The following is a 25,559-nucleotide window of genomic DNA, read 5'->3' on the forward strand; positions in this document are numbered from 1 at the left end:
TCCCTCAAACCTCCTAAAAACTAATAAGTCCAGTTAAATGTTTTTGCTATTAAAACAGAATTCAATTTGAATTATCCTGAATAACACATTTCACTTAAAATAATTCCTAAGTCTATCTCAGATCCTTAAATTATTGGTGTTCACATTCAAATTTACATCTCTGTTTCTGTTGTTCTTCATTTGAATAGCCAGATTACTTCTTGTTTATCATCCTAAATGCATTTTAATACTCCTTTTATCAGACTGATGCCCTCCAGATAATATCTCCATTCTTGTGTACTAAACCCCTATCTTTTTATTAAGCATTCTTCAATTAAATCTATAAAAAATGATCCATATCCAGAGTGATGTTTCATCCAGTATATGTTGTACATAAAGATATTGTTTCATTAGAGTGTTTATAGAAATGGACTGCATCTGTTGATTTTGAAAGAAGATTAAGTTTCGTACCTAACTGAAGCATCCCAGGTATTGTTCTTCCACGTGACTGTTAGAATCAAGCTTTTGTTACAATAACAGGAGACAGATTTAACACGGGAGTTACCATGCAATGTTTGTGCCTTTCTCTATGCAAATAACTCACTCTATTTGCAGTGGACTTATTTGCTTCAATTAGAGTTGCAGGATCAGAGCCATCACATTGACCTTTCTACATCTCAGCTGCTGAAAAGCTTAGTTCTGTAAAATCAAAACTGCCACCCCAAATTCACTGTTTTGCTCCTTTATCCCTCCCATGTTGATAGCAAGATGAGCCTGTTTATAAGCTTTTCATTTCACAAGAACATGGTGTAATTTGGCACAACTCTTCATAGTTCTCATTTGTGCTGGTTCAGCTGTGTCTCACACATGCCCACTCAACTGATTTTACTCAACTGTGAGTAAAATCCCCAAATGTCAAAAGTCATAGATTTAGTTTTAAATATGAAGATAATGTAAGGCAAGAATGATAGATGTGGTGAAAAAAAATCCTACTAAATTATACAAGTATAATTTGTATTATTAGTTACTGACATAAATGCAGATTAGGATCTTCCTAAGGCAAGGATGGAATCTGAGTTTTCTGCAGTGCTCTGCTCATGGGATTTAATATTAACTACAGGGGAAAATAATGTTAACGGTACCTCTTGGTACAGCACTGGTCAGTATTGTCTCCTGAAGATGAAAATTCTACTCTGAATAGTAGAAGCAGGATCCTAGTTATATTCTAAGATCCAAGGAGTTTTTTCCCCCTTTGAAATTATTGGAAGCATTTTTACTGACTTCAGATGGAAAGAAGACTGGTGAGTGATTCAAAACCCAGTGAAGTCAATAGGAATATTTTTTTCTTTTCCAAAGCATTTTGATTAGACACTTGGAGAGGATATCTGATATCTGAATCTTCTGATATCTGAAGCAGTATAAACTGATCAGACTGTATCTGCAAAATGTGCATATTCTGCCTAGAAGTAGAGAGGTTCACTACATACTATTACGTGGTTCTCTCAGGAGGTGAAAGCTATTTTATCTTTTCATCAAATATTGTCTTCTTTCTAAAATGTTTGTTTCAACTCAGACTGTATCCTTAGCCTTAGAAGTCTTGGAGAGCATGACTGATGTTTCTTTCTCTCTTTCTCTCCAGAAGCAAGAACTTTTCTTTCTCTCCTCACCCATCCTTTTCTAACCAGCCTTATTATGATACAACCACGGTGGCAAAGCTTTCATTTTGCAGATACTTTTCCATTTAATTTGTGCTATTTCTTGTACTAACCCATGTTGGAAGTTGGTTGTGTACACAAGCCTTCTTACGCAGTCTCTTCTCTCCTTGAGGAAACTTGAGGTGTTCACAGCTACAGGTATGTGTCAGAGAGCAGGGAAAATATATCCATGGCAGCAGGCTAAGGGCATTAGGGATTTCTCAAAAGGGGGAGATAACACCAATCAGCACATAATTAGACAATCACATCTTTTTCCCATTATCCTGAACGATAATTTCAGGCAGAATCTTTTTTTTTTTTTTACAACTTAAACACTTATTAATCAGAAAAAGATTAAATTCAATGCCATAGAGAAAACACAGTCAGATATTTGTATCTATTAAAGATGTGTTTTGTCTTTGAATATTTTCAATATTAAGTGCACCAGAAGATGATTGCTGCATGTGTTACTTTGACCTGTAAATTATCTGGCCTTCCTCATGCTGAAGGGCTCACACATACTTGCAAACACAGCTAACTGCTGGTTGATTCAGAGAAATATGTGAGTTAAAGTATACCTGAAAAGGTAAGAAGTTGCTCTGATGGACAGATCAAAGGCTCACAAATTAGCATTTATTTATTCTTGCTGGCACCAATGACTTAGTGCTGCCTGGGGCAAATCTCTTACTGCTCCATGCCATAGTTCCTGCATTTAGAGAGTAATAGTAACCAAAAGGAATCTCATAAAATGCAATTAATGTTAGTAAAGTGTTTTGAAAACCTCATGCAAAAGGTGCTATAAACATACAATCTATCATATTGTACTGTTTCAGGATCATTTGTCCCACTCTGAAATACATCTCACCAACATAAAGAGCAGCATAAAGCCACACAGAAAGAATACATTTAGGAATTAGTGCCAGAAATTACACCTACCCAACATATTCCTTTCCCAAAGCAATTATTATTTTAGATATACAGATAAATTCTAAATATCCCTGAAGAAATTTGTAGAGGACACAATGCACTTTCTATGCAAAGAGTATCCCAACTGGTTTAAAGCATTGGCTCAGTTTTTGACTCACTAGGTGATCCACAGGGCTTAACCAACAACTGGCTCACCTTTGAGATTTCCTATCCAAGTACTCCTCCTTCCCAGTCTTGTTTAGTTGATTATGAGTTTTGATGAGATCACTTCCTCAGATGACACAGCTGCAGGCTGCTTAACTATTCTCAGTTTTTACATGTAGGAACAGAACATTCAGTACCTTTTGTGGTTGAAAGCATATTTGACTGATTATATTTCATGGTAAGACTTTTTGCCCTGTGGTCGACAGTATTACCAATCAGTACTGATGTTCTGGGGCAGAGCTGTCTCCAGGCTGCCTTTCCTGTCACCTTGTTGCTTGGCTTGAGGCCATGTAGTGGTTATGTACTTTCTTGCTCAAGGAGTAAGCAAGAGTAAGCACTTCTGTGTTTATTCTAACAGTTAGCTTGTGACTGATTTGTCAACTCAGAGCAGTAAAAGTAGAATAAATGTGAATATGCCATTGTATTTTTATGCTGCAGTCTCTACTGTATGGGAGATATGATTTGGGCACTGGTGGTATCATCTGTTTATCTACTTTTGGCCATTTCTCCAAAGTCCCTTTGAAAAGTGCAGGTTTGCTGTAGCACTTTATACATGTATGACATATCAAAGTACACAGAAGGCAAATGCAAAGATTCTAATCTAACAAAGATCTTGAAAACAATTTAAATTCTAGCTTTCTAGCAGAGATAATTGTGAGAGTTTCTATTTGGGCTTGTTTCCAATGAGCTTGACCAGTTTTAATATGGACTTTCTGTTTATTACCAGATCTGCTGTTTTCTGCAGATTGATCTGTTCATGAACAAGAGCATTTGCTCAAGGAGACCAATTATTTTAGATTAAAAATGTCACAATCCTGCTTTTACTGGAAGTGCATCCTCTCTCACTTTTCCAGTTCAGTTATTTAGGTTTGCTTTTGCCTTTTGTGGTGAATTCTTCAATATCTCATATCAAATTTGGGATATATATATTTGATCATTTAGTGGGGGCTTAGACTTCTGGATTTTCTTTGTTAGTTTTGTGAAAGAACTTCCATAAATCTTCATCCATAAAAGGTTTATTTGGAATGGACTTGTGCCTCACAAGAATTCTCAGTGCTTAGCAAGATGGAGTCCATGCTTCCCATCAGTGGTTTTTTTTGGTTTTGGAAAATTTTCAGATGCATTCAGTCTCTTTCCTCTGGTTTTTTTTCTGGTGATATGCACAAATTGGAAGGAATGAAACCTGGCTTTTGAGCAGGAGTAGTGAAAAAACTTATGCTTGCTCTGAAGGACAACCTGAGAAAATAACACTTTGAGTACTTCTCCATTATTTTTTACATTTAAATATTAGAACTGTAACTTTAAAGTTTTGCCTGGTAACTGCTCGGTCTCAAAGCCCTGTATAGTGTCATACATCAGAAAACTCACATAGTTCCATCCACCCTTAAACTAAAAATGAATCATATTAGGGAAATAAAGCGATCAAGAGGGTAGCAGAGAGCCTCCTAGGCAAGGTGAACCTCTCATCTGATATATTATTGCAGTTCAGTTGTTCCCACATTTCAGAGCTGTGGGAGAGATCTTATATCAAACGTGGACTATGTGTTTTCAGAAGAGGCACTTAGCTTTCTTCTTGACTTCTTGTCTAACCTCCTTAAATCAAAGGATCATTATTGTTTGTCATTTTGTCATTGCATGGCTGTCCTTTTTCAATTCATGTAATAAACTGTTCTGGGCCTCAGATTTTATTGCACTGTTTAAAGGTGGTTCATACTAGAAGTTTATCTCATACAGTAACAGGTATTCCATAGGTTATTTATTATGGCTGAAACTCTTTGTAAAGTTCAGGAGCATTCAAACTTTTTAAAGGGATTACATGGTAGGATGCAGAAGGCATTCAGTGAGCATCTGATTCTCCTATTCTCTTGTGGTATTGCATGAATATTATAAGAGACCTAGAGCATAGCTGGATAAGAAACAGTCTGCATTAAAAAGAATCCTGGCACTCACAGGTTGTTTAAATTGGTCATATTCTCCAAACTTAGGTTTCAGGAACAATTAAGAGTCTTGTCCATAATCCCTGTTCAGCTTCTCCCGTGAATTTAGTCTCCCTAAGTAGCTCAGACTTCACCAACAAAGGAGAGGTTTCCTGTGGGAAAACCAAACTCTTGCTGAAACTTTCTCATACAGTTGCCTAAGTTAACCATTGCTCATAGCTCAGAGACTTCAGATTTTCTTGCATTAACTGCTGACATTCACACGTCAAGGGCTTTAACTCAGTGTGTATGTCAGCAGATAAACTGAACGTTTAACACTGGGGAAGGTTACATTTTCCTTAACAAGGGCCATTAGTTTGCTGGGACTGCCCATATTTGACAGCATTAGAAGAGCATCAGCCCTACCAAGGGCACGGCTGTTCGTTATTCCTGTTTTCAACTTACTTCAAAATGATTGTACTTTTTGTACACAACAAACATTTTCTTTCCAGAATACATTAATCATTATTAATTTTGTATATCTATAGACTCTTAAGATGACAGAAGAAAAATTTGTATTGGATACACTAGCAGGATGCATAGAATATAAATCCTTATTGGATGTTGTAGTCAATGCCTTTTATGCTGAGGATGGGAGATACTGCCTGATTCCTGAGCGTAATCTCTACATAGGTGAGTTGTTTTTACAACACCAAGTGTGTTTATCACAAATCTTTAAAAAATACCATTTTACTAGAGCAGATCTTAGTTATATATTACATTCGGAGCATTGTGCCTAGTGCAGTATGAAATACAAGACATTTTCCAATGTCCTTACAATGTAAAGTCTAAAACTTGAAATTGTTATTTAGTCTGGACTCTTACAGGTGTTAACTGGAATTTTACCTAAGAAAGTGAGGTAAGATGCAGGTGGAAAAAGCATCACTGGCTGGAAGAAGCATCTTAGACATTTAACCATCCCTTTAAAAAATGTTCTTCACTGATTTCCCTTTATTCTCTTCTATGCAACCTGTTACTTCTGCCATTCAGACACAAAACTCTGTAACAAAGCTCTGTCTGCTGAGGAACAGCACATCTCACCATAGGCAGATAGGATTGTTTCTGTCCATACATGGGCATCTTCATTACTGACTGTCACAATGACATAAACAGACTTCTGTCTGTCTCCATGAGTGAAGTAAACTGTTTTCCTTGTGTTAGTTACTTGGTTAAAATCAGTTCCAATACAGCTACATCTGATACTATGAGCTAGTTAATTAGGGTAGTTACTACTCCCGAAGTTATTTCAGACATTGGGAAGTGCATTAAAATTTAATTTAAAAAATATTTTTATGTTAAGGATTTAATACACACATTCTGAAGTTGATTTATTAAGTCCCTAAATAAGCTGGAATCACAAATCACACCGGCATTGGTTCTCTAAGTCAGATATGTTCAGATGCTTTGTGGGTATATTGGAAAGTCAATTCAAAGTGGTTGAAAAATACAGTAAACATATAGATATATCTACATTTTATGTTTTAAAAGCTACAAATTTTTTATGGCAATTCTGGTTGCTTCTGTCACAATCTGGAAAAGTACAGAAATCTAAATCAAATAACAAACAGAAGGAAACCTAAACAGTCAAGGAAAAAATTATTATTGTATTGAGTTTATTCTAAATAGTAATGCTTCATTGTCTCCATTTCCCCAGGGCCATGTTTTTCATTGTCTGGGGCACATAAATTATATCTTTAAGCTGAGTGTTGCTATAATTGGATTATCAGGACTGGTCCACTCAAAAGCCTCCATTAATCATAGGCAGAGGGGAGGCCCCAGAAAATTTTCCTTTATCAACAACTTGAGAGTTTAAGGTCATTGGCTTACATTTTTTTAAGCTGCTTGTGACTCCCTTTGCCAAGCTGCATTGACACTTAAATGATCAAAGCTGCTTATAAAGGCTGTTGCTATGTGTGAGCAGATTTGAATTTAATAAAGCTTGTAGGAGATAAATGTATATTCTGCTAAGACTGCTTAAATATGTTGCTATACTAAAGCACATGAGATTGAAGCCTGACAATACACTCGGCTGGCTGCAGCACATTGGTCAGAATTTACTGGTTTTACCATTACTGTTTGGTGGCAGCTCAAACACTGCAGTGCAAGTGAAGCCTGAGTGAACAAATGCAGGCTGATTCAGAAGCCCATGAACTTTACAGGTCTGCAAAAATTTCACAGTACTGACTGTGCCTCTTTCTGTATCATAGAACAGAATCATAAATCATTTAGGTTGGAAAAGAACTCAAAGATCATCAAACTGTGTACTTGTCAGAGAGGGGTGCAAGAATGAGGTTTGGAATTTCCCAATTTAAAAACCTGATTTTATTTCCAAGAACAAAAACAAAGATTACAACATTTTAGGCAAAGTGGTCACTTGGGAAAAACAGTACAATAAATATGAAATTTTATGTTTAAAATTTTTGTTATGTATAATGTTGTTATGTATAATAAACTGTGAATTTGGAACAGAATAATAAGAGCCATCCTCTCTGAAAACATTAAAAATAGAGTATGTTGAAAAAATCACTATCAAAACTGTTAAAATTAAAGTGACAGTCTAAATCCCAGAGTATGCTGAGTATAGGTTTATTAGAATTGTCTGCTGCATTTTAAATGTATGTATCTTTTGATAGTTATCTGTTATCTGGCTACTTTTCAACTAGAAGAGCTTGGTCTTCAGCACTTCAGCAGAATTGTGAAGTCCTTGGACACTGCAAAAATGCAAAAGGTAATGAAATACAAAACATTTAAAGAAATAATTATCTCTTCATTGTGTTTGAGTAATCAGATGACTTTTCTCAACTTTGAGAATAACTTAAATTGAGAAATTAGTGTTATTTGCTGTTAAAATTCAGAAATTTAATTAGTATTTTGTTATCACAAATGCCTTAAATTTCTATACTTATGGGGTGATTCTCATATTCAGTCAAAGATCAATTTAAAATATACTTTATATAACCTGAGAAGGTGGAATAATCACATGATTTACACTTCATGTGATTTGCAATTGTCCCTCCAACTTGCACACTTACTCTTGCCTCTGCTCACATTCCTTCCTTGATTGTAGGCAGAAGTTTTTTCCATACACAATGAATCTGAATTGAAACCTGCAGTTCCTGCTGCTTAGTGTTCTTTTTCCCCCTGAACAAGCCACTACCACTTTCACTGTCAAGCCTATTGTGCTTCCATCACTTTTTCTCCTTTCCAAAAAACAACGGCTTACTTGGAGCTATTAATGTACCAATTGCCCCAGTACAGCATGCAATTGTCAAAACTGCTGCCAAATAGAAAGCGGGACAACAAAGTTCTGCCTGCCTTTCCTTCTCTGGAGTCACCAATTTGGGGTTCACTCCACTATTTGTTTGCTAATTTTCATGAAATCTGTAGCAATATAAATATCTTCTGCTTCTCTTTCAAAATGGTTGAAAGTGCTAATTATTCTAAAAGCTATGTTGTAAAGAGGGGCAGAAGGATAAAACTGAATAGCAATGCTTTCTCATAAGCCCTGTTTTCCCAGGAAAATGGGCTAAAAATTAAATTACTGGTGACGCAGCATCTGTAACCTTTGATCATCCAGATGTTTCAGAGCATAGTCTGAACACGCTGTTTGAATAACAAATATGGAATTAAAGAGACAGGCAAATTTTAGTAATTAATAGTCAAAAGGCTAAGGTTTATCCTTGTAGTGATTACTCTGAATGTTCATGTGGATGCCAGTGTCTCTTTAATGAGTACAGCTGCTTTGCAGTATGTAGGGAGAGAGCAGGTTAGGTTGTCTGGTTTTAGATGGACTTAGTGTGGAATGGTCTTTTATTAATTCCATTCAGAGACAAAAAATATATATTTCATTAACTATCAGAAAGAACAGAGAAGTGGCTGGAAGAATTATCATAATCTGGTAGACAGACAAATCACTCTGTCTAAAATGCTCTCCCAGCCCCTTCTTTGGTAAACATCTTAGACACGAGCCACTGGATTGGATGCATCTTGAGCTCGTTCAGCTAGCAACACAATTTTCCCACTTCTGCCAGTTATCCCTTCTTGATTCCATTCACCTAGCTTTATATGGCTTAAGCATCAGTGCCCTGGTGTTCCAGTTTAGATAATTTCTCTTTCCTTGTCTGGAATAACTCTTCTGATAGGAAAGTGCTGCGTTTTCCAATGGTATGCACCTGCTTTTTCTCCCTTTAGATGTAACTTTACTTAAGTATCTTATCAGATCTTCATCACCATGGTACCTAGTTTTTCTTCTCTTGCATTAGAAGAGGTTCTTTGTCTCCAAAGTGATGGTAGATGATATTAATGCACCTGCAGCAGAGGATTTAGAAGCAGCATTTGGTCCCCCCAGCAACAGAGACAAAAACAGCAGAAGGCAGATCTGCAGCCTTAGCAACAAAAGTTATCAGAAATCTGGGATTCTCCTTCAGGATACTGACCTGTAGATTTTGCCTGATGACTATTTTGTCTGCGTTCAGTTAAGATACTAAAAAAATTTTCACATATACCTACCTAGGATAGATTTACTGTAATTAAAAAATAAATTCAGCGCGTCACAGGCTGAATGGAATTTTCTTAATCACACAGATGAACCTTACTCAAAGGAGTAGTCTTCAGGTGAATGTGATCAACTGTGTGAGATTTAAGACCTTTCTCTTACAAGACTGTGTGACGAAATCCATTCAACTCAAAGTCACAGTGGTTCCCTGTTCAAGTTCAAATTTGTTCATTTGGGCAGAATATCCAGACAGAATAGTAATGCTGCCTCACTTACACATGTTCATCTGCTTGAACAGAAAATCACAAGCTCTTATTTTGTAACATTAAAAATACATGCAAAAATTCTTTATGGTTGTATAATTACAGAACCATAGGATAAACCCCATTTTTCTAACTTCAGTGTGATTATCCTTCTAAGAAAGTAGCCATGCATTGCTAGCTCAAGCCTATTTTTGTGTTCTATTACTCATACATGTTGTTGTTCTATATTTATTTTAGAATTTAAGGATTTGTGTATTAGAGAAAATATGCTATTGAAATAAAAATTCAATATGAAGCTGAAAATAGTTTTATAATTTCTTAATAGCCTTGTAAAATATGCAAAATACATAGTGTTTTCTTTCTAGCATTTAAGAACCTGTTATGTTCTATTTCATGTTCTAATTGCTTCTAGCAGCTGTTGTAATGAACTTCTGAGATCTTCAAAGGAATATCACTATAAGAATTGGGCATTGTAATAGCTATTATGATGAGGTAGGAATAGTAGGACAAGATCAGCCTTATGGAGTATGGGAGGTAAAACCAGCCCTGGTTGGGTCAGTAATAGTGTTCTCTGGTAGTGGCTGATCTATATAGAGAAACAGAACCTGCTGTTTCTTGCAGTTACTTCCTTAAATCAAGAGTCAAAAGCATATATTGTGAATATAAGCATTTCAGCTCTGCAAATGCTTACATGGAGGTAAAGATATTACCAAATGAGGAAACTTCCCACCTTTTATTTGTTTTTCAGAAATCTGTACAATCCCACTGTGTAAAAATGCATTAAGAATATTAGCAGGGTATGTTCAAATTCTCAAAAGCAAGGTATTAATTCAGCCCACCTGAAAAATGCATTAAAACCAGTCTTTAATTATACACAATTGTCCTACTACAGCCAGAGTACATTAAAGTAGTAAAAATGGGTACAGTTCATTTCATAATTCCCTGTGGTGTAATTCCACCACTTCTAAAAGAGAAATGAAACTTGGTTACCATGCTCTGTGAGTAGTGAAACTTTTGGAACATTCAAGATAGAAGAGCAAGCAGAATAATGCTGTTACCAAAATGACTGTCCAGTGGCTTCTCTCAAGAGACAGATGCTGAGAGAATCCAAACAGAAATCTGAGATGCCCCATTTTGCTGCTATAAAAGCAACGGCCACTGATACTTGATTTGCCACCTGTGTCACATATGGCCAAAGACCAAATAGAAATATAAGGGATTTGTTCTAGCAATTCAGTTCACAAAACACAGAAGTTTCTGTTGTTAAAAAAAAAAAAAAAAGTGCTATGGCTTCATGGCTCTTATTCTGCCAACATTTGCCATCTGTGATAGGGATTATCAAAACTAAGACTGTGGACTTTTGGTTCAGACACACTCTGGTCAGAAAGGATGTCCAGTCATCCTGCATTGCCATTTGCAATCCCTGCAGTGCCTCGATGACCATTCCAGGGCTGCATTCCAAGTATTCTCTAGTATGATGCATATTGTGGCATATACTTATTGTAGCATTGCTTTGGGGACTGTGACTAAAACAGTACAAAAATATACATCACAGTATTGATATCTAATTACACAGGTAACCATTCTCTGTACCTCAGGAGTACATCATAGATGTGCCAATCACATGATTATGCATTTGTCTTAATACAGGGAAAAATGTTAATAACCAGTACAGGACTGGTGTTGCAGTAGGAGGCCTCAAAGAGGTAACAGCCAGCTGTTAAATACAACAGATAGAAATCACTGTGAGCTTTTTTTATTGTTTCATCTCTTCATCTTGAAGTGGCAGTTGAGTTGTACTTTGTAAAAGATAGTTACAGCACATATTTAGGAGGCAGAGAGTCAGGGAGAGCCGAAACAACAATTCAGAGGCGTAGTCTCACATGCCACTGAAGTAGAAAATTGAATGAAGCTTCTTAGGGTGGGCTAGTTATAAAGAGGAATACTGAGGGGGAAACAGAACAGGAGGAGTCTAACTTAGTGGAAGTTAGTGAAAGAAAACTGGAGGATTTACAAATTACCACCTGCAGCATTCCTACATCAGCTTCTTCTGTGAGCTCTTTGAATACCTAGAAATTTGAAACCAGCTTCAAATCTCAGGGTCTGCTTCATTTTAAGTGTATCAGCTCATGATCAATTCATTCCTGTTATACACTTGTTTAGATGGGTTTAAAACCATGGTTCTTATAAACTTTGTGTGTAGTCAGGGCCTTCCATAAGGTGGGAAGAGTTCTGGGGCAGGGGACCTGTTCACTGGGTCTGTAATCGCACATAACTGCTGGGATAACTGGATGTGAAATTTTGTTACAATGACTGGTTGTCATGGTTTGAGATAGCCCCAAAATCCAATTCCCTAGCTCCATCCCCCCTCCCACATCTCAACCTAATGTGAGATGGGTTTTTTTCCAGACAAAACACAACCAGACTCATAATGGGGGAAAGGGAATATATTACAATGACTGTACAAATAAATACTATAACACATTATACACACGATCACAACTATCTCTACCATGACATATAGTATTTACAATGGATCAGATCTCCTCTCCCCTCCAAATAAAAGTCCAGGAGGGAAAGAACGACAGATCCTTTCCAGTCTCTCAGGGCAGCAGCATCTTCTAAGGCAGCAGGTTCTCCTCATCTCATGCATGCAGCAGTAACTGGATTGTTGTAGCTGGATCTCTGTTCAATACACACAAGGGGGTCTCCAACCCCCTTGGCCCGTCGTCTCCAAAACGAGGGTCTTTCTCTTCCGTGGACTGCGTAGCAGGGACAAGCTCGCGTCACCACGTCATACCACGAAGCTCAGGGGTCTTCGTGGCAGTCCCTTTCCTCAGGGGATTCAAATTCCCCTTTGCAGAGCTCTGTGCTCTGTCTCAAGGCTGCTAGCTTAGCAGCAGCAGCGAGGGGGGCCAAGGTCAACCCCCCCCCCGCATTCCTTCTCCGTCCCGGTCCAGCTTCAGGACGCCTTTGAGCTTCTCAGCTCCTCTCTGCAAGTGCTGTAGCACTCCAAGGCTCTTTCAAGCAAGAGTCCATCATCTTCCTCCTTCCAGGAGGTTTCAAGGAGTTTGGGGGTTTGGTACAGTTCCTACCCCAGAACTCTGAAGTTCTGCTGCGGGCTCTCTCTTCTGCTGCTTCCTCCGGTTCAGTTCTTATCTGTCCTGGCTCTTATCCAGAGTCTCTGGACACTGCCACCGCTTCTGCTCTGTCTCTGTAGCTCCCAACTGGGGCTGGGGGGGGCCAGAGGCCCCAAAGGGGCTCCGGGCCCCTTTCCTCGTGAGCTCCTACAACATGGCTACTTCTTCTACTCACCAAACTACAACCCCTTCTCTTCCGGTGCTTGTGATATGTTTACATTTCTGCAGGAGCGCTAATTGGGCAGAACTTCAAAACTTCCAGGGGTCTCCACCCCTGGGGGTTACCACTTTTTCAGCCTCTGGGGGAAAACAAGGTTCAAACCACTACACTGGTAGAAATAGTGTCTATAAAGTGCTTCTGTTCTGGTGGAGGGTATGAACTCTGTCTAGACTTCTAACATTTTAGTTATACATTGCATAAGTACAAATTACTATGTTAGGGGACAAATTTAATCCAATATGCAAGTGCTACAGAGGAAGATCCTCCATAAGGACGATGAATGACTTGGACAAAGACCGATGGGATGAAATGCATTCCTTACCATATGCTTTGCAAACTCCATGGAATCTGGCAGCACCAAAAAACCCAACTTCTTGACGATTCAACACTTAGTTTATAGTCATGCTTTTAGGGATGAAAGATCTTTTTTTGGGTGGTGTGCTGATAAGCCAGCATCTGCAGTTTTGGGGAGAAGCAGTAGTTTCTAGGCAAGAATGGGAATCCAAGGGGGTAATATTCTTCTAGTCCTGCAGCATTGATTAGTCTTTTGACTACCAAAAGCACAAAAGATGAAAATAAGGCTAAATTTACAAGTTAATTCCTTGGAAATGGTCATATCAAGACTACAGATTTCAAGTAGAAGGCTTTTTACACCTATTGCACCTCTGCAGCAAACACCTTGAGTCAAATCTGAAGGTTTGTAGCTGAATTATTCACAAAGCTCTGAGGCACCTTGCGCCTGGAACCGCATTTGAATTAAGGAGCTCCTTGGTAGTCTTGCAGAACTAAAAACTCAATACAAAGAGCTTTATGGCTCTTTAGAAACCAACTCAAGATGAGGCTGATGCCGAGTCTAAACTAAGCTCTGCAAGTCTCCACTGGAAGCTTCTCAGAATGACTGCACACTGCTGTCCAGTATGTCTCATGATATCAAAATTATTTAGTGTGGTTTTTTCTCTTACTGTGACTGTTTCAGCATGATGCTTGTGCTTTCATTTCCAAGAATTTTAATGAAAGAGCTAATGTTCAAATTTGGAATTTATATTGTTGTAAGTGATACAGGCTGAATCTGAGTGCCATTTTTCAAGAGTGTTTCAAAAGTTGAATAGTTCAAGATTTAAAGAAAAGCTTTTGACCTTCTGGTGAACTGCAGTGGCAAACAAAAGTTCAAATGTTAGTTGCTATTCCTCCAGCATGTAGAACCATACAATGTATAAGTGTGCCAAATTTCAGTCTTCTAGTTTAATGAGAATATGACAAATAATTATATTTCAATAAAAGAAGAAAATATATTGTATAACATTTACTATAGTTTTCAGCAATTCTCCCTGCGCAGTTCCCAGGGAGATGAAAAGAATTTAAGTAATTCAGGTGCAGCGCCAGGCCTGACACGTTTCTGGGCTCCATGGATCATCTAGTAATAAGTAATCAGAACTTGGCTCTGGGTATATTAAACTCTGAAACTGTATTGTAAAATTATACTAAAATCAGAGTATTCCAGTAGTAATTAATTTTGAATAAAAACTGTTTTTTCACAATCTTTGAAGCAAATTAAAGGCGAACCAACACATCTGTATGTTGTAGCCTCTAGACGATTTTTTTGCCACTAAAATATTTTAGTATCTATTGGTGTTTCACAAAATAGGGCTGAAAGACATGGGAGTGTCCACCAACTAAGAAGAACCTAAAAATATTGAGCACCTATGATTATAATTTCAAAGTAAAATACAAGCTAGCTCTTCAGCAGTGTTTGTAATAGAAACAGCTATCTTTTTGTGGTCTTAAGTACACCATATCTTCAGTATTCATAGATAAAATAAACCACTTATTATTAGTTTCTTAGATTCTTCTTCAATAAATTGCATTTGAACACATGGATAAAAGATGAATGGAGTCACTTCTACGATTCACTGTATGTAAAAGAGAATTTGATTGATCCACTGCTAAGGTAAGTAGAATTTAGTAGTCTCTGGTCAGCTAAAAGTTTAAAAGCTGGGGAAGGCTTACCCTGAAAGCTGAGTTTTCTGTTAAAGTGTTTCTTCTGTTGAAGTCCCTCAGAACTCTTCTTGTCTTCATGAGACTTCACTAATCCCTTTTACTTACCCAGAGGCAAGGTTCTGTCATAGAAAAGTTCTTTCACAGCTGTTGTACATGTACTCCCTGGTGCCCCTGAATATATCAGACACCATAATCTGAAAAAAAAAATAGAAGGTTCAAATTATCTTACCAAGTTAGAGTCATGCCTCATAAGTCACTTCAACATCTGTGACATTAGGCATTTGAAAAAATGATGTTTGACTTCTCTGAGTTTGGCTTTATGCACAGACTTGTTTATGCCAATGGTCGTAAAATCCCTTCTGAGCAAATCAGATAAGCATGTAAACAAGTCTTTTAAAATTATTATTTATTTACACAGTTGCAGCATCATTTAACAGCTTAAACGCTCTGAGGTGCCAGGTGTGACTACCCACTGGTTAGGGGTGATAGAGTAGCAACAGTACCCTTGCCAGACTGGAACATTTCCGTGTTCCATGGGCAAACACCAGCTCTGCAGCCTACTGGGTCACTTTTTCGCTGTTTTTATCCAGAACAGCATAGATTAACCTAGATGATAGCAGGCACTGTTAGACAAAAATATGCTACAGACAATGTCAGCTGAAAAAGAGTTTGCATCTGGTTCTGTCAGATCAGAGTCACTAGAATTAATCCTTTCATACTGTGTAGTTTATGAGCACTCCAGCAAATGTATAGCATAGATTTGGCTTGCACTACTCTGAATTTTACTGAGTTCTACAGGAACCGCAGGGATGGATACATTTGAAGTCAGAATTTGACTCAAAATACTCCAGTGTAGTGACTCTAATTATAACATATGCTTACAACACTGTTAAAGATACAGATAGAGAGGTAGAGATAGAGGTACACATCCATATTCACACCGTTTTTATACGTACACATGCAGGCAGATGCTTAGGCCATTGCTTGTTTCACTAGCACTCAGTTTATTGGAGCTGTCCTTCACAGTCAGTTACACTCAGTGGAATGAATTGTATTTTGCCTAGAAGTGGTAAATGTAAGTTCTACAAGAATGTTAAAGACCAGATTTGGTTCCTGCGTTTGAAACTTCCTTCAGGGGGTTGAGGATGCATTGATGAGTTTAGTCAGTTCAGTAGTGCAAATTCTTTTAACTATGTCTGTGTGTTCCTCTTTCTAATGTCAATTATGTCAATATAAAGAGTCCTATTTATTTTAGCGGAGCTTCATCACTTGCACAAGTTACTTGCAAGCCTCCTCCTGTAATGACAGTACACTGTTTGTGTCTTACCTTTAATATGCCCCTTCCTGTCATTCCTTGGAAGAATTTTGAACCTTCATACAAGTCCAAAGGCAAACACAGAGAAAAAATTATCTTGGCTGCCCCCAGGGTTCACTGAGGGTTCATTTGCTAACTCACCAAACTCCTTACATCTTTCTATCTTTTTTACTAGAACTGCCTGTGCTTCGAGATTGATTTGTGTGCTGTGTTGGTTGGTACAAGTGACATTATTCAGACCACTGTTTGTTCATAGTCTCTTCATTTAAGTGTGTTAAGTGTGTAATTAGCTTATGACAGCTGCTTTTCTGATTCATAGTCTGGTCCTGTTGCAAAATGAACTGGCAGCAAGGAATAGTTGCTTAGTCTGTAAAAACTGTGACTATTTCACCAGTAGTAATCTGAATGGACCAGCATCTATCAAGAGGTGAAGTAACACAGTGCAACTAAACCCTGAGTACAGATTCATAGACCAGTTTTATCAAAATTGAATGGCTGAAAGCTTTACAGAATTTGCACCCATGCCAACCTCATATAGTCTGTAAGTTTGTATGAAATTAAAAAAATTAAAATAAAATTGAAAATTCTGTTTTTATTTGAAGATGGCAGCCAAAAGTCCAGCAACTGATTGAACAACTCACAAATAAATTAAATAATTGTGCTACCACTGCCAAGACTTCTAAAGTCACTCAGCCAAAGGAATTTAATTTGACTGTGCCCAAACCACGTGCCATTCCTCTACCTCTGCCAACACATCTGCCAGTACTGGAAAAAAGACGACCTGTAAGTTGATTTATGATTTGAAAAACTCTAAATTTTATGTATGCTTGTGCACAAAATCTTGGTGGGGGAGTTAATAACCTCTTTTAAGTAACCTTTGACAGATCAAAAAGGACTTTGGCAATAATCTATGTTATTGAAGGTCAGATTTCTAAAAATCTACCGATAAACTAATTCTTTTCATTTCAGTGAATGTTGTGTAAGCAAGTGGTAAGCCAAACAGAGGAAAGGGAAAAGGTTGGTTCTTGTAGTCATTTTGTGACTTTCAGAGGTAGAATTACAAAATGGGTATAAATTGATGGCAGCATTGATACAAGTGTTTCTGATAGTCCTTGGCTTTGTAAGATGCTTGCTTTGGATAATGAACTGAAGCAGGTAAGAAAAGAACATTTAAATGAAAATGTTTCATTAACTTAGATTTTTTTGTAGATGAACTCTCATTAAAATAAACAGAAAAGCAATTTAACTGGAAATGAGATGGACTCTAGGTTTGCAGCTCCTCCTTGAGGGTGGAATTTTATTCCTTTCTAACTGTATTAGTGCTGAATCTCTGAAATTAAAGTTTTTTTTAGTTTAAATTCATTGCTCATCCTCAAATGAGACTAGATGTATCTTTGAAATACTAAGTTGTTATTTTACTGATTGTCTCAGATTGTGGTTCAGTTACACTGGTACAAATCAGAGACCCACAACTGGTTGTAAGTTATCTCTCTGGGGTAAAGCAAACAGGATCTGGGATCAAGCTGCTGTGAGTAACTTAATAAGGACTCCAAAACCATCTGTATTCAAATGTAGTGGGAAGTGAGCTTGGAAATCATAGATTTGGGCATTATCTGCCACCTTGTATTAGCACTTCAGGTTTTAAATAATACATGTGTTGAATGCTCTTAGAAACCATTTACATCTTAGGATGGCAGAGCAATTTAATGGTACTGTGTTATACAGTTAATGGGATTTTACATTGAAATAGCTTAATACCAGGCTCTGAAAAACTGCATTTAATAACTACTTAATCAGTATAGGAATGAGTCATGTTGCTGTCATTTTAGAACCTTTATGCTGTGCAGCCCCTCTTAGAATAAATTTGCTTTAACACAGATGCATTTAGTGAAGTTCATTTGGGGTGTTAGGATTATACTAAATTTGGTTTACATTCTGGCCAGGTCTGCAAATTTAAAGCTTGTGTGGATCTAAAACCAATAGTGTAGTAGTGACACATGTTGTACTCATTTCTGTACCTATCTCAGCAAATTAAGCTTCACTTTAATTTGCCATATTGTTATCAGTATCACCATTTTACATCCTGAAAGGAAGAGAGACTGAAAAGACAAGCTCAGATGGCAAGAGTCAGTAAAGTGAGAGTTTATTTTTGAAATTTAACAATGAAACGACTCACTCTAAATATTTGGTCTAAATATTATAAATTCTTGTCTCCACTGGCCTTTGCACATGGATGCAGACACAAGTATGCACATACGCACTCACACATTCATAAATACAATTCTACAAAGGAGTGCTTTGCCTTGAAGTTTTCAAAGGAGACAAATAGAGACAGGTGCTTAAACCTGATAACATGCAAAATTATTTGGACACATTTAACTTCCTTGGATATCTTGGCCTAGACTGACAAATAAAATCCATTCTTTTAGTATCAGCACTGTACCAGAACAATAAGATTATGCAATGATTTTATTTTTAGATTTTCTAAAACCCAATAATATATTTTAAAAACCAAAAAGGCTGCACTGGGATGTTATTGTAATGCCTTTCAGCCAAATTTAATGTATTTTTTAGATATTTTCCTTATTATTTCAGCTGTGCTTCATGAATGAAATTGCTGATCGTTTAAAATAATTAAATGGGTGAAATAATTTAAGCAATACAGAGGATTTTGTTTGCAAATATACAGACCAAACAATCGATTTATGATCTTCTTATGTACAAAAATAGAAACCCTTAATACAATAGCATTGCATTAGCTTGTCCTTGTCCACCTTACAACAATAACTTTTAAAACAGAGTGATGAAAGTTTAGAGCAATTAATAATTTTGTTCTTCCTTGAACTTCTTGTGGTACCTACTCCCAAAATAAACCTCTGGTTAAGGGATATCCACACAGCCTATGTGAGCCTGACCACTGGCTGGAGAGGGAAAGCAAGGTTGGTGTCTTACTCCCAGCTCCCTTTTTTCACATTTGGATTAAGTAGGTACAGTTTGGCCTTTTTGATCTCTCTGTTGCTGGAATTTACAATTTACTTACAGTGACCTCTTATCTTCTTCCAGCAATTGGGTAATTGCTCTATTGTCTATACATCTGTCTGCCTGGTATTCATACCATGGTGTCTGAGGGCTGAATTACAAGGCTAAGAACGTTTTTCAGGCAGAGCTGATTGAAAAGGCTCCTCCTTAAATTACTTGGAATAAGCATAGCTGTTTCAGAGGAGAGATTTTCAGCTTACATTGGCAGACGAGTGCAGTTTTGCAGGTACAGCACATGACTAGGAAGGAGAGTGAAATAAACTGATACTCACTGCATGTGCAACCCTTTGCACATCCTCTGGGCTTTAATTTCTGCATCTATGAAAGCATAATAAAAATTCTTAGATACTGCTGGCAAATACTTTCATTTCTGCTTTACTTAAAAAGCTCACAAAAATACTTGAGCAGTCTCACCAGTGCATTTAATTGCTAGCTTTTTCTGTTTGTGCATTTATTGTAGCTGCAGATAAAGATGTCACATAGTAAAGGCAGTGGAAAGTCACAGAATCACAATCCATCAGATTCAAGACTTTTTGAAAGCACAGCTCTTTATACAGTCCAATAAAGCTAGATGGGATTCACATGTTCCCTAAACTGATCTCCAGTACAATCCAGACTTATACATTTCCCCCATTAATTCTTTAATTAATTTTGTAACTTCTAATTGATCTAGAACATTTTTAGCAAGATAAACATTTAAGCAGATGCCCACTAAACTGTCAGACTATCTCACCCACATAGGAAGGAGACATTCAGTCTTTTTTCAGAGTTTGCTCTGGTCAAAATTTGTTGCTCAAGCAAATCTTGAAATCTCCCCAAAGTCCCTAGTCTCCTGTTGATCCCTATGACAGCCATACAGTCTCTTCCTGGTCATTTTAGCTGTAGCACTTTCTGATCTGTGAATGCTTTCCCAAATCTTTGATTAATGCTAGGAGGGCCCTTTCAGTCCTCAACCTCCAAACATTTAATCCATACCTCCAGTGGTTTTCCCTTACAAGGACATTGGGACAGCCATGGTAAACCAGAGCAAAGGCCCATTTTGCCCAGTGTATGTTTTCCAGCAGTGGCTAAACACAGATGTCTGGGAAGACCAGAGGGATGGGACAAGCACAGCTGCTGCTTTCTCCACCTGCCTTCTCAGTCTCCCACCATTTCAGCTCAAGGACTTCCTCAGTTACAATGAAGTTTCTGGGTATTTATTAAACTTCAGAGGATTTCTCTTCTCTAAACTTCATTGGAGTCCCTGTAACTTGTTGCTACTACCACACAGGGTGCCGGAGAGCTCCACAGCTTAACTTTATTCAGCTGCTCTATGTGGCTGTCAGTGCTGTAAAACTAAAGTTTATGAGATGTTAAACAGAACTGTTCCCATTCTGGCAACATTTTTTTCCCCTTTGATAGGGCCTATAGGACTTAGTATTGTTTTAGCCTTTCTTGTACTAGTTTCAGATTTTTTTTTCATTTGACCAGAGATTATATTACATTAGACAGGACTGAAAAGCCTGGGTAGTTCCAGCTAATTGGAATCCGTCCCTGTCTTCTACATTGGCACTAATAGAAAAGAATCAATATTTAAAAAATAATTGCTGCTGTTCTATGGTAAAAGTGAATGTGTCACTTGGAATGTTTTATATCCTGTGTTCTTGAGATTTTTCTCTTTTAATATAGGTTCCTCCAAGCACCTACAAACCTCCAAAGGAAATAAAGCAACTAGAGGAAATCAAAGAAAAAAATTTCCAAAAAGCAAGCGTAAGTGTATTATATTCTTGTTCTACTCCTTTCTTTCTTCTAAACTTGTTCTTCTGTATTGTTCCATCTTCACAGGTCTTAGAACTTTATCTGAAACATATCTGCTTTTGCACCTAAATTTTGCACCTTGTGGCTCTTTATAGAGTCATGAAGTTTGTATCCTCTGTTCTGTTCTAGCACCCTTTCCCCATCTTCTTTATTTTATTATTAATTGTCTAAGGCAAGATCCACCTTTTAGTCACTGTACAAGTACCACATCAGAAATTTTGCAAGTGGGCATATAAGGCAACAGAAACATGATTACTTCCTTGTCTTCTCAAGCTTGAAGTAGTTTGATGGTTCTTTTACTCCCACAAGAAATGTGGATATTTAAGTTATTTGGTTATTAATTAAGGCTTGAAATTATAAAATATGTTCAATATTTTTGTTTTCTGTAGTAACTGATAAATAACCATGTCATCATCCACTGTTTTACAATATCAGCAGACTCTGACTTCTTTTAATGTGCAGACTTCATACCCTTTCCTTCAGCAGCTGAGAGAGCAGGAAGTCACCCTGGCTTGTACACAGTCTGTGTGTTAAGAGAGCAGGAGAAGGGAGGCCTGGGAAAACAAACAGATCTAGTTATTTTATCCATACTTTGACATGAATCTTGTTTAATGATTTAGCTCCTGTCATAGTTAAATCAGATTGTTATCATCTTCTCCTTGGAAAGGAATTAATTTAATGTCCATTTCCACTTTCTTTCTCCCTCCCCACACTGCAGTCACCATATCCAATTAAATAATAGTATAAGCTTATAAAAGGTATTGCCATGTGACTCCTTTTTAACTGCACTCTCACACCTCCATTCTGAAAATGCCTGACTCTAGTTTTCACTGGCCAGTACAAGTCCATTCATCACTGTTCTGGGCTCTCCTCATGTCCTTGTGAAAGGGGCATTGGATTCTGTTCCGAAACTATAGTAAGTGCTTTAATGTGGGATAGATTCTAGGGGGATAAACTTTGCATTCCTTTTGCTGGCCCATCACACTACCTATGCTTGATATTTCATTATAAAACAATAAAACATTAATTTTTTTATTCTTTTGTTATTTCCATATTGTTGAGGAAGCACATGTCTATTTGTCTGTACGCTTATTAGTACATTATGAACTTCTTAGAAAAACCAGGAAGGAAAACTAAATATCACAGTGCCTAAATTGTCAAAAATCTATGGCAACTATAAAATCACTTTACAACCAGCCACATTCTTCAGTAGAGAAAATGCATGAATACAAGAAACAAAGGAAAACCACCGCAGAAATTATAGCTGCAATAACAGCAGCTTTTGCCGCCTCTGGAAATGTTATAAAAGGCATCCAAAGCATTCACAAAGGTCAGTTCCCTTGACTATTTGCTAAGCAAGCTGAAACGATGGGTCCTAACAGAAATATGCATGAAAAAAAGCCATTTGTTTCATAGCATTTCTGCAGAAGCTGTAGCTGTCATTATAAGAACCATGTCTGAGCATCTGTGAGGAGTGAGAGCATTGGAAGCCACACTCCAGACAGTTATGGAAGCACTGATGTTATCAGCTGTTGCCCAGAAAGCCATTAGAAAATCTAGTCTGTGTTTCACAGCTCTGATTAGGAATTTGGTTTACAACCAAAAGAAATATACAAAAACTGGAAACATGGTTGCCTGCACTTCCCTCCTTAAAATGACAGAGGGAATTACTGCCAGAGGTGTGCCCATTGGAGCAACCCCTGGTGCTGTGATCCCCTGATCATAATCTTCTAATGTAGCTCAAAAACAAAGCCATTGTTTGTCAGCTATGTGGAAACAGTTACTACCAATGGTACTCATGTGCCATGGATAAGTATGATGCTTTTAAGTTGAAGTCTGGATGAGCAACATGTTTCATATGGATGGACCTATCAAAGGCCTGATGCCCTGTGCCGAGGATACAACCACACAGAACTGTGTAGAAAATCAAGAGTTGCTTACTTCAAGTCTTTAGTCAGGAATGAAAATTCATATAAATACTAAGTCAAGCTTTCAGGGTCCGTCTTGGGACCAGTGTTATTTAATGTCTTCATTAATGACAGAGATGAAGGGATCAAGTGCACCCTCAGCATATTTGCTCATGACACCAAGCTGAGTGCTGCAGTTGACACTCCTGAAGGATGGAATGCCATCCAGAGGGACCTGACAAGCTCAAGAATGGGAATCTTGTGAGGTTTAACAAGACCGAGTGCAAGGTGCTGCACCTGGGTCGGGGCAAATCCCCCCCATCAACAGAGGCTGGGGGATGAACAGATCGAGAGCAGCCCTGCTGAGAGGAACTTGGGGGTGCTGATGGATGAGAGGCTGGACATGAGCCAGCCATGTGCACCTGCAGCTCAGAAAGCCAACTGTGTCCTGGACTGTATCCAAAGCAGCAGAACTGTGGCCAGCAGAGAGAAGGAGGGGATTCTGCCCATCTACTCTGCTCTGGTGAGACCCCTCCTGCAGTGCTGCATCCAACTCAGCACAGGAAGGACATCAACCTGTTGGAGCAAGTCCAGAGCAGGACCACCAAGATGATGAGAGGGATGGAGCACCTCTCCTACGAGGAAGGGCTGAGAGAATTGGGATTGTTCACCCTGGAGAAGAGAAGACTTTTGGGTGACCTAACTGTGGCCTTCCAGTACCTGAAGGGAGCCCACAAGAAAGATGAAGAGAAACCTTTGACAAGGCCATGTAGTGACAGGACAAGGGGGAATGGCTTCAAACTGAAAGAGAGTAGGTTTTCATTAGTTGTTAGGAAGAAATTCTTTACTGTGAACGTGGTGAGGCACTGGCACGTGTTGCTCAGAGAAATTGCAGATGCCCCATCCCTGGAAGTGTTCAAGGCCAGGCTGGATGTGGCTCTGAGCAACCTGGTCTAGGGAAACGTGTCCCTGTCCATGGCAGGGGGGCTGGAACTAGATGACCCAAGCCATTCTATGATTCAATGAAAAGACCCTGAGATTAGCTTAGTTGGTTAGAGCACAGTGCTAATGCCAAGGTTGTGGTTTTCATCCCAGTAGAGGCCATTCATGAGTTGGACTCGATGATCCTTGTGGGTCCCTTCGAACCCGGAATATTCTGTGAAAATAGTGGTCAGGGCTGCAAGGCTTTTTGAGACAAAATTGTTCTTAGAGAATTTAAATGTACCACACTCTTCAAGTTAATTGTTGTAATTGCAGGATCTGCTCCTGAAAGCAAACACTGACCGGTTCAGGTGTGCAACCATGAAGCCTGAAAAGAGAGAGGTATGCTACAAAATACTTCCTTACCCAAAAATCCCCCAGTATGAAGATGAAAAATGACTGAAGTATTTAAAGATCTCAGAGTATTTGAAAAATTATATTTACTTGGGCTTAGGAATTATGTGGTATGATTTATAGCTGTACTGTCATTTCACATCCATATACCAACCCCTGCCTCTTTGGATGCATAATGCACAACCCCCTTTTCTTCTGGTGCTGCTTTATTATTCTCCTAATTATGAGACAATCAACCTTTCTGTGAAACTCCTCCAACAAGTCTCCAAACTGGCAATATTTCTCTAAATCCACATATTATTTTTCCATTAACTTTTATGCCACAGAGTCGCCAAGCTGAGGGAATAACAGTCCCATTCATACAGAATTCTTGCTTTGGTTGATTCCCAGTTTGCAGTTATGTCACTAAGCTATGTATGTAATATATGCATTTCAGCATCACTGCTGCATATTCTATTCACTGTGTTCATCCCCGTGATACCAGACAGTTTCACATCAGTATCTATAGTGAACATGATAAAATTAAATTAGTAACCATCAGTAGAATTCTACCACTAATTAATAATTTCATGAAGTGTGCTTTGACACTCTATTTTGTCCTCCCAGTATCTATTTCAGTTAAAAGCTGAATTTATTCTTATATATATAAGTAATATTTCATAGTCAAACAAAGCATCACTTACTTTTTACCATTATCTTAGTCAATAAATTTTAGTTAATATTTAGACCTACATTTCTGTGGTCATTTGATTTGAAATTTTCCCACTAAATGGGGTGTACATAGCAAGTTTTTGTGGATAGAACAATTCCAAAACATGTCCCCTATGTATTTGTTACTCTAGATGAATATTCAAGTGTTATTTTTGATAAATATCTAATATTTTTTGCTGAATAATTGAAAATCTGTTTCTGAAATGAAACCATATATTTTAGTTTGAACTACAGAGCACACATGACAGTATGAAGAGTAAACCATCATTCCGGGCTCAGAAGATCCAAAGTAAGGTGAGAAACCTTTAAGGAACTGATGTCAGATGTGCTTGAAAATTTTGGAGTGAAAAACACACATGAAAATCCTGTGGTGACACAAGCTCTCCTGGAATCCATGTTTTTACACTAAGGTCTGTGGCCAGGAGCATGGGATGGATTGGTCTGTGGTTCATAGATTTTGTCCTATGCACCATGAACAATCCACAAAGAAATGGTCAGGGAGCAGCAGGAGTGTGGCTACTCCATGAGGGAAGAGAAATAAGGAGCCAAAGGTAATGAA

At 38.0% G+C, this 25,559-nt stretch overlaps 1 protein-coding gene across 6 annotated transcripts in view; it reads left to right on the forward strand.

The window, feature by feature from the left end:
• The window catches only part of CFAP99 (cilia and flagella associated protein 99), a 54,536-nt gene that overhangs the window by 9,200 nt on the left and 19,777 nt on the right, over positions 1–25,559 (forward strand). For all 6 annotated transcript variants that reach the window (XR_003530800.1, XM_027662664.1, XM_027662668.1 and 3 more), the window contains 7 exons: positions 5,269–5,413; positions 7,414–7,508; positions 14,734–14,846; positions 16,814–16,994; positions 20,919–20,999; positions 24,212–24,277; positions 25,235–25,294. Coding sequence is in view for 5 of the 6 variants with exons in the window: in XM_027662664.1 (XP_027518465.1) it covers positions 5,269–5,413; positions 7,414–7,508; positions 14,734–14,846; positions 16,814–16,994; positions 20,919–20,999; positions 24,212–24,277; positions 25,235–25,294 (741 nt within the window). In the remaining variant the exon portion in view is untranslated. The remainder of the gene's footprint in view (positions 1–5,268; positions 5,414–7,413; positions 7,509–14,733; positions 14,847–16,813; positions 16,995–20,918; positions 21,000–24,211; positions 24,278–25,234; positions 25,295–25,559) is intronic.

This window comes from Corapipo altera, unplaced genomic scaffold (genome assembly GCF_003945725.1).
Source record: "Corapipo altera isolate COAL_440 unplaced genomic scaffold, ASM394572v1 95, whole genome shotgun sequence".
NCBI classification, from domain to species: domain Eukaryota; kingdom Metazoa; phylum Chordata; class Aves; order Passeriformes; family Pipridae; genus Corapipo; species Corapipo altera.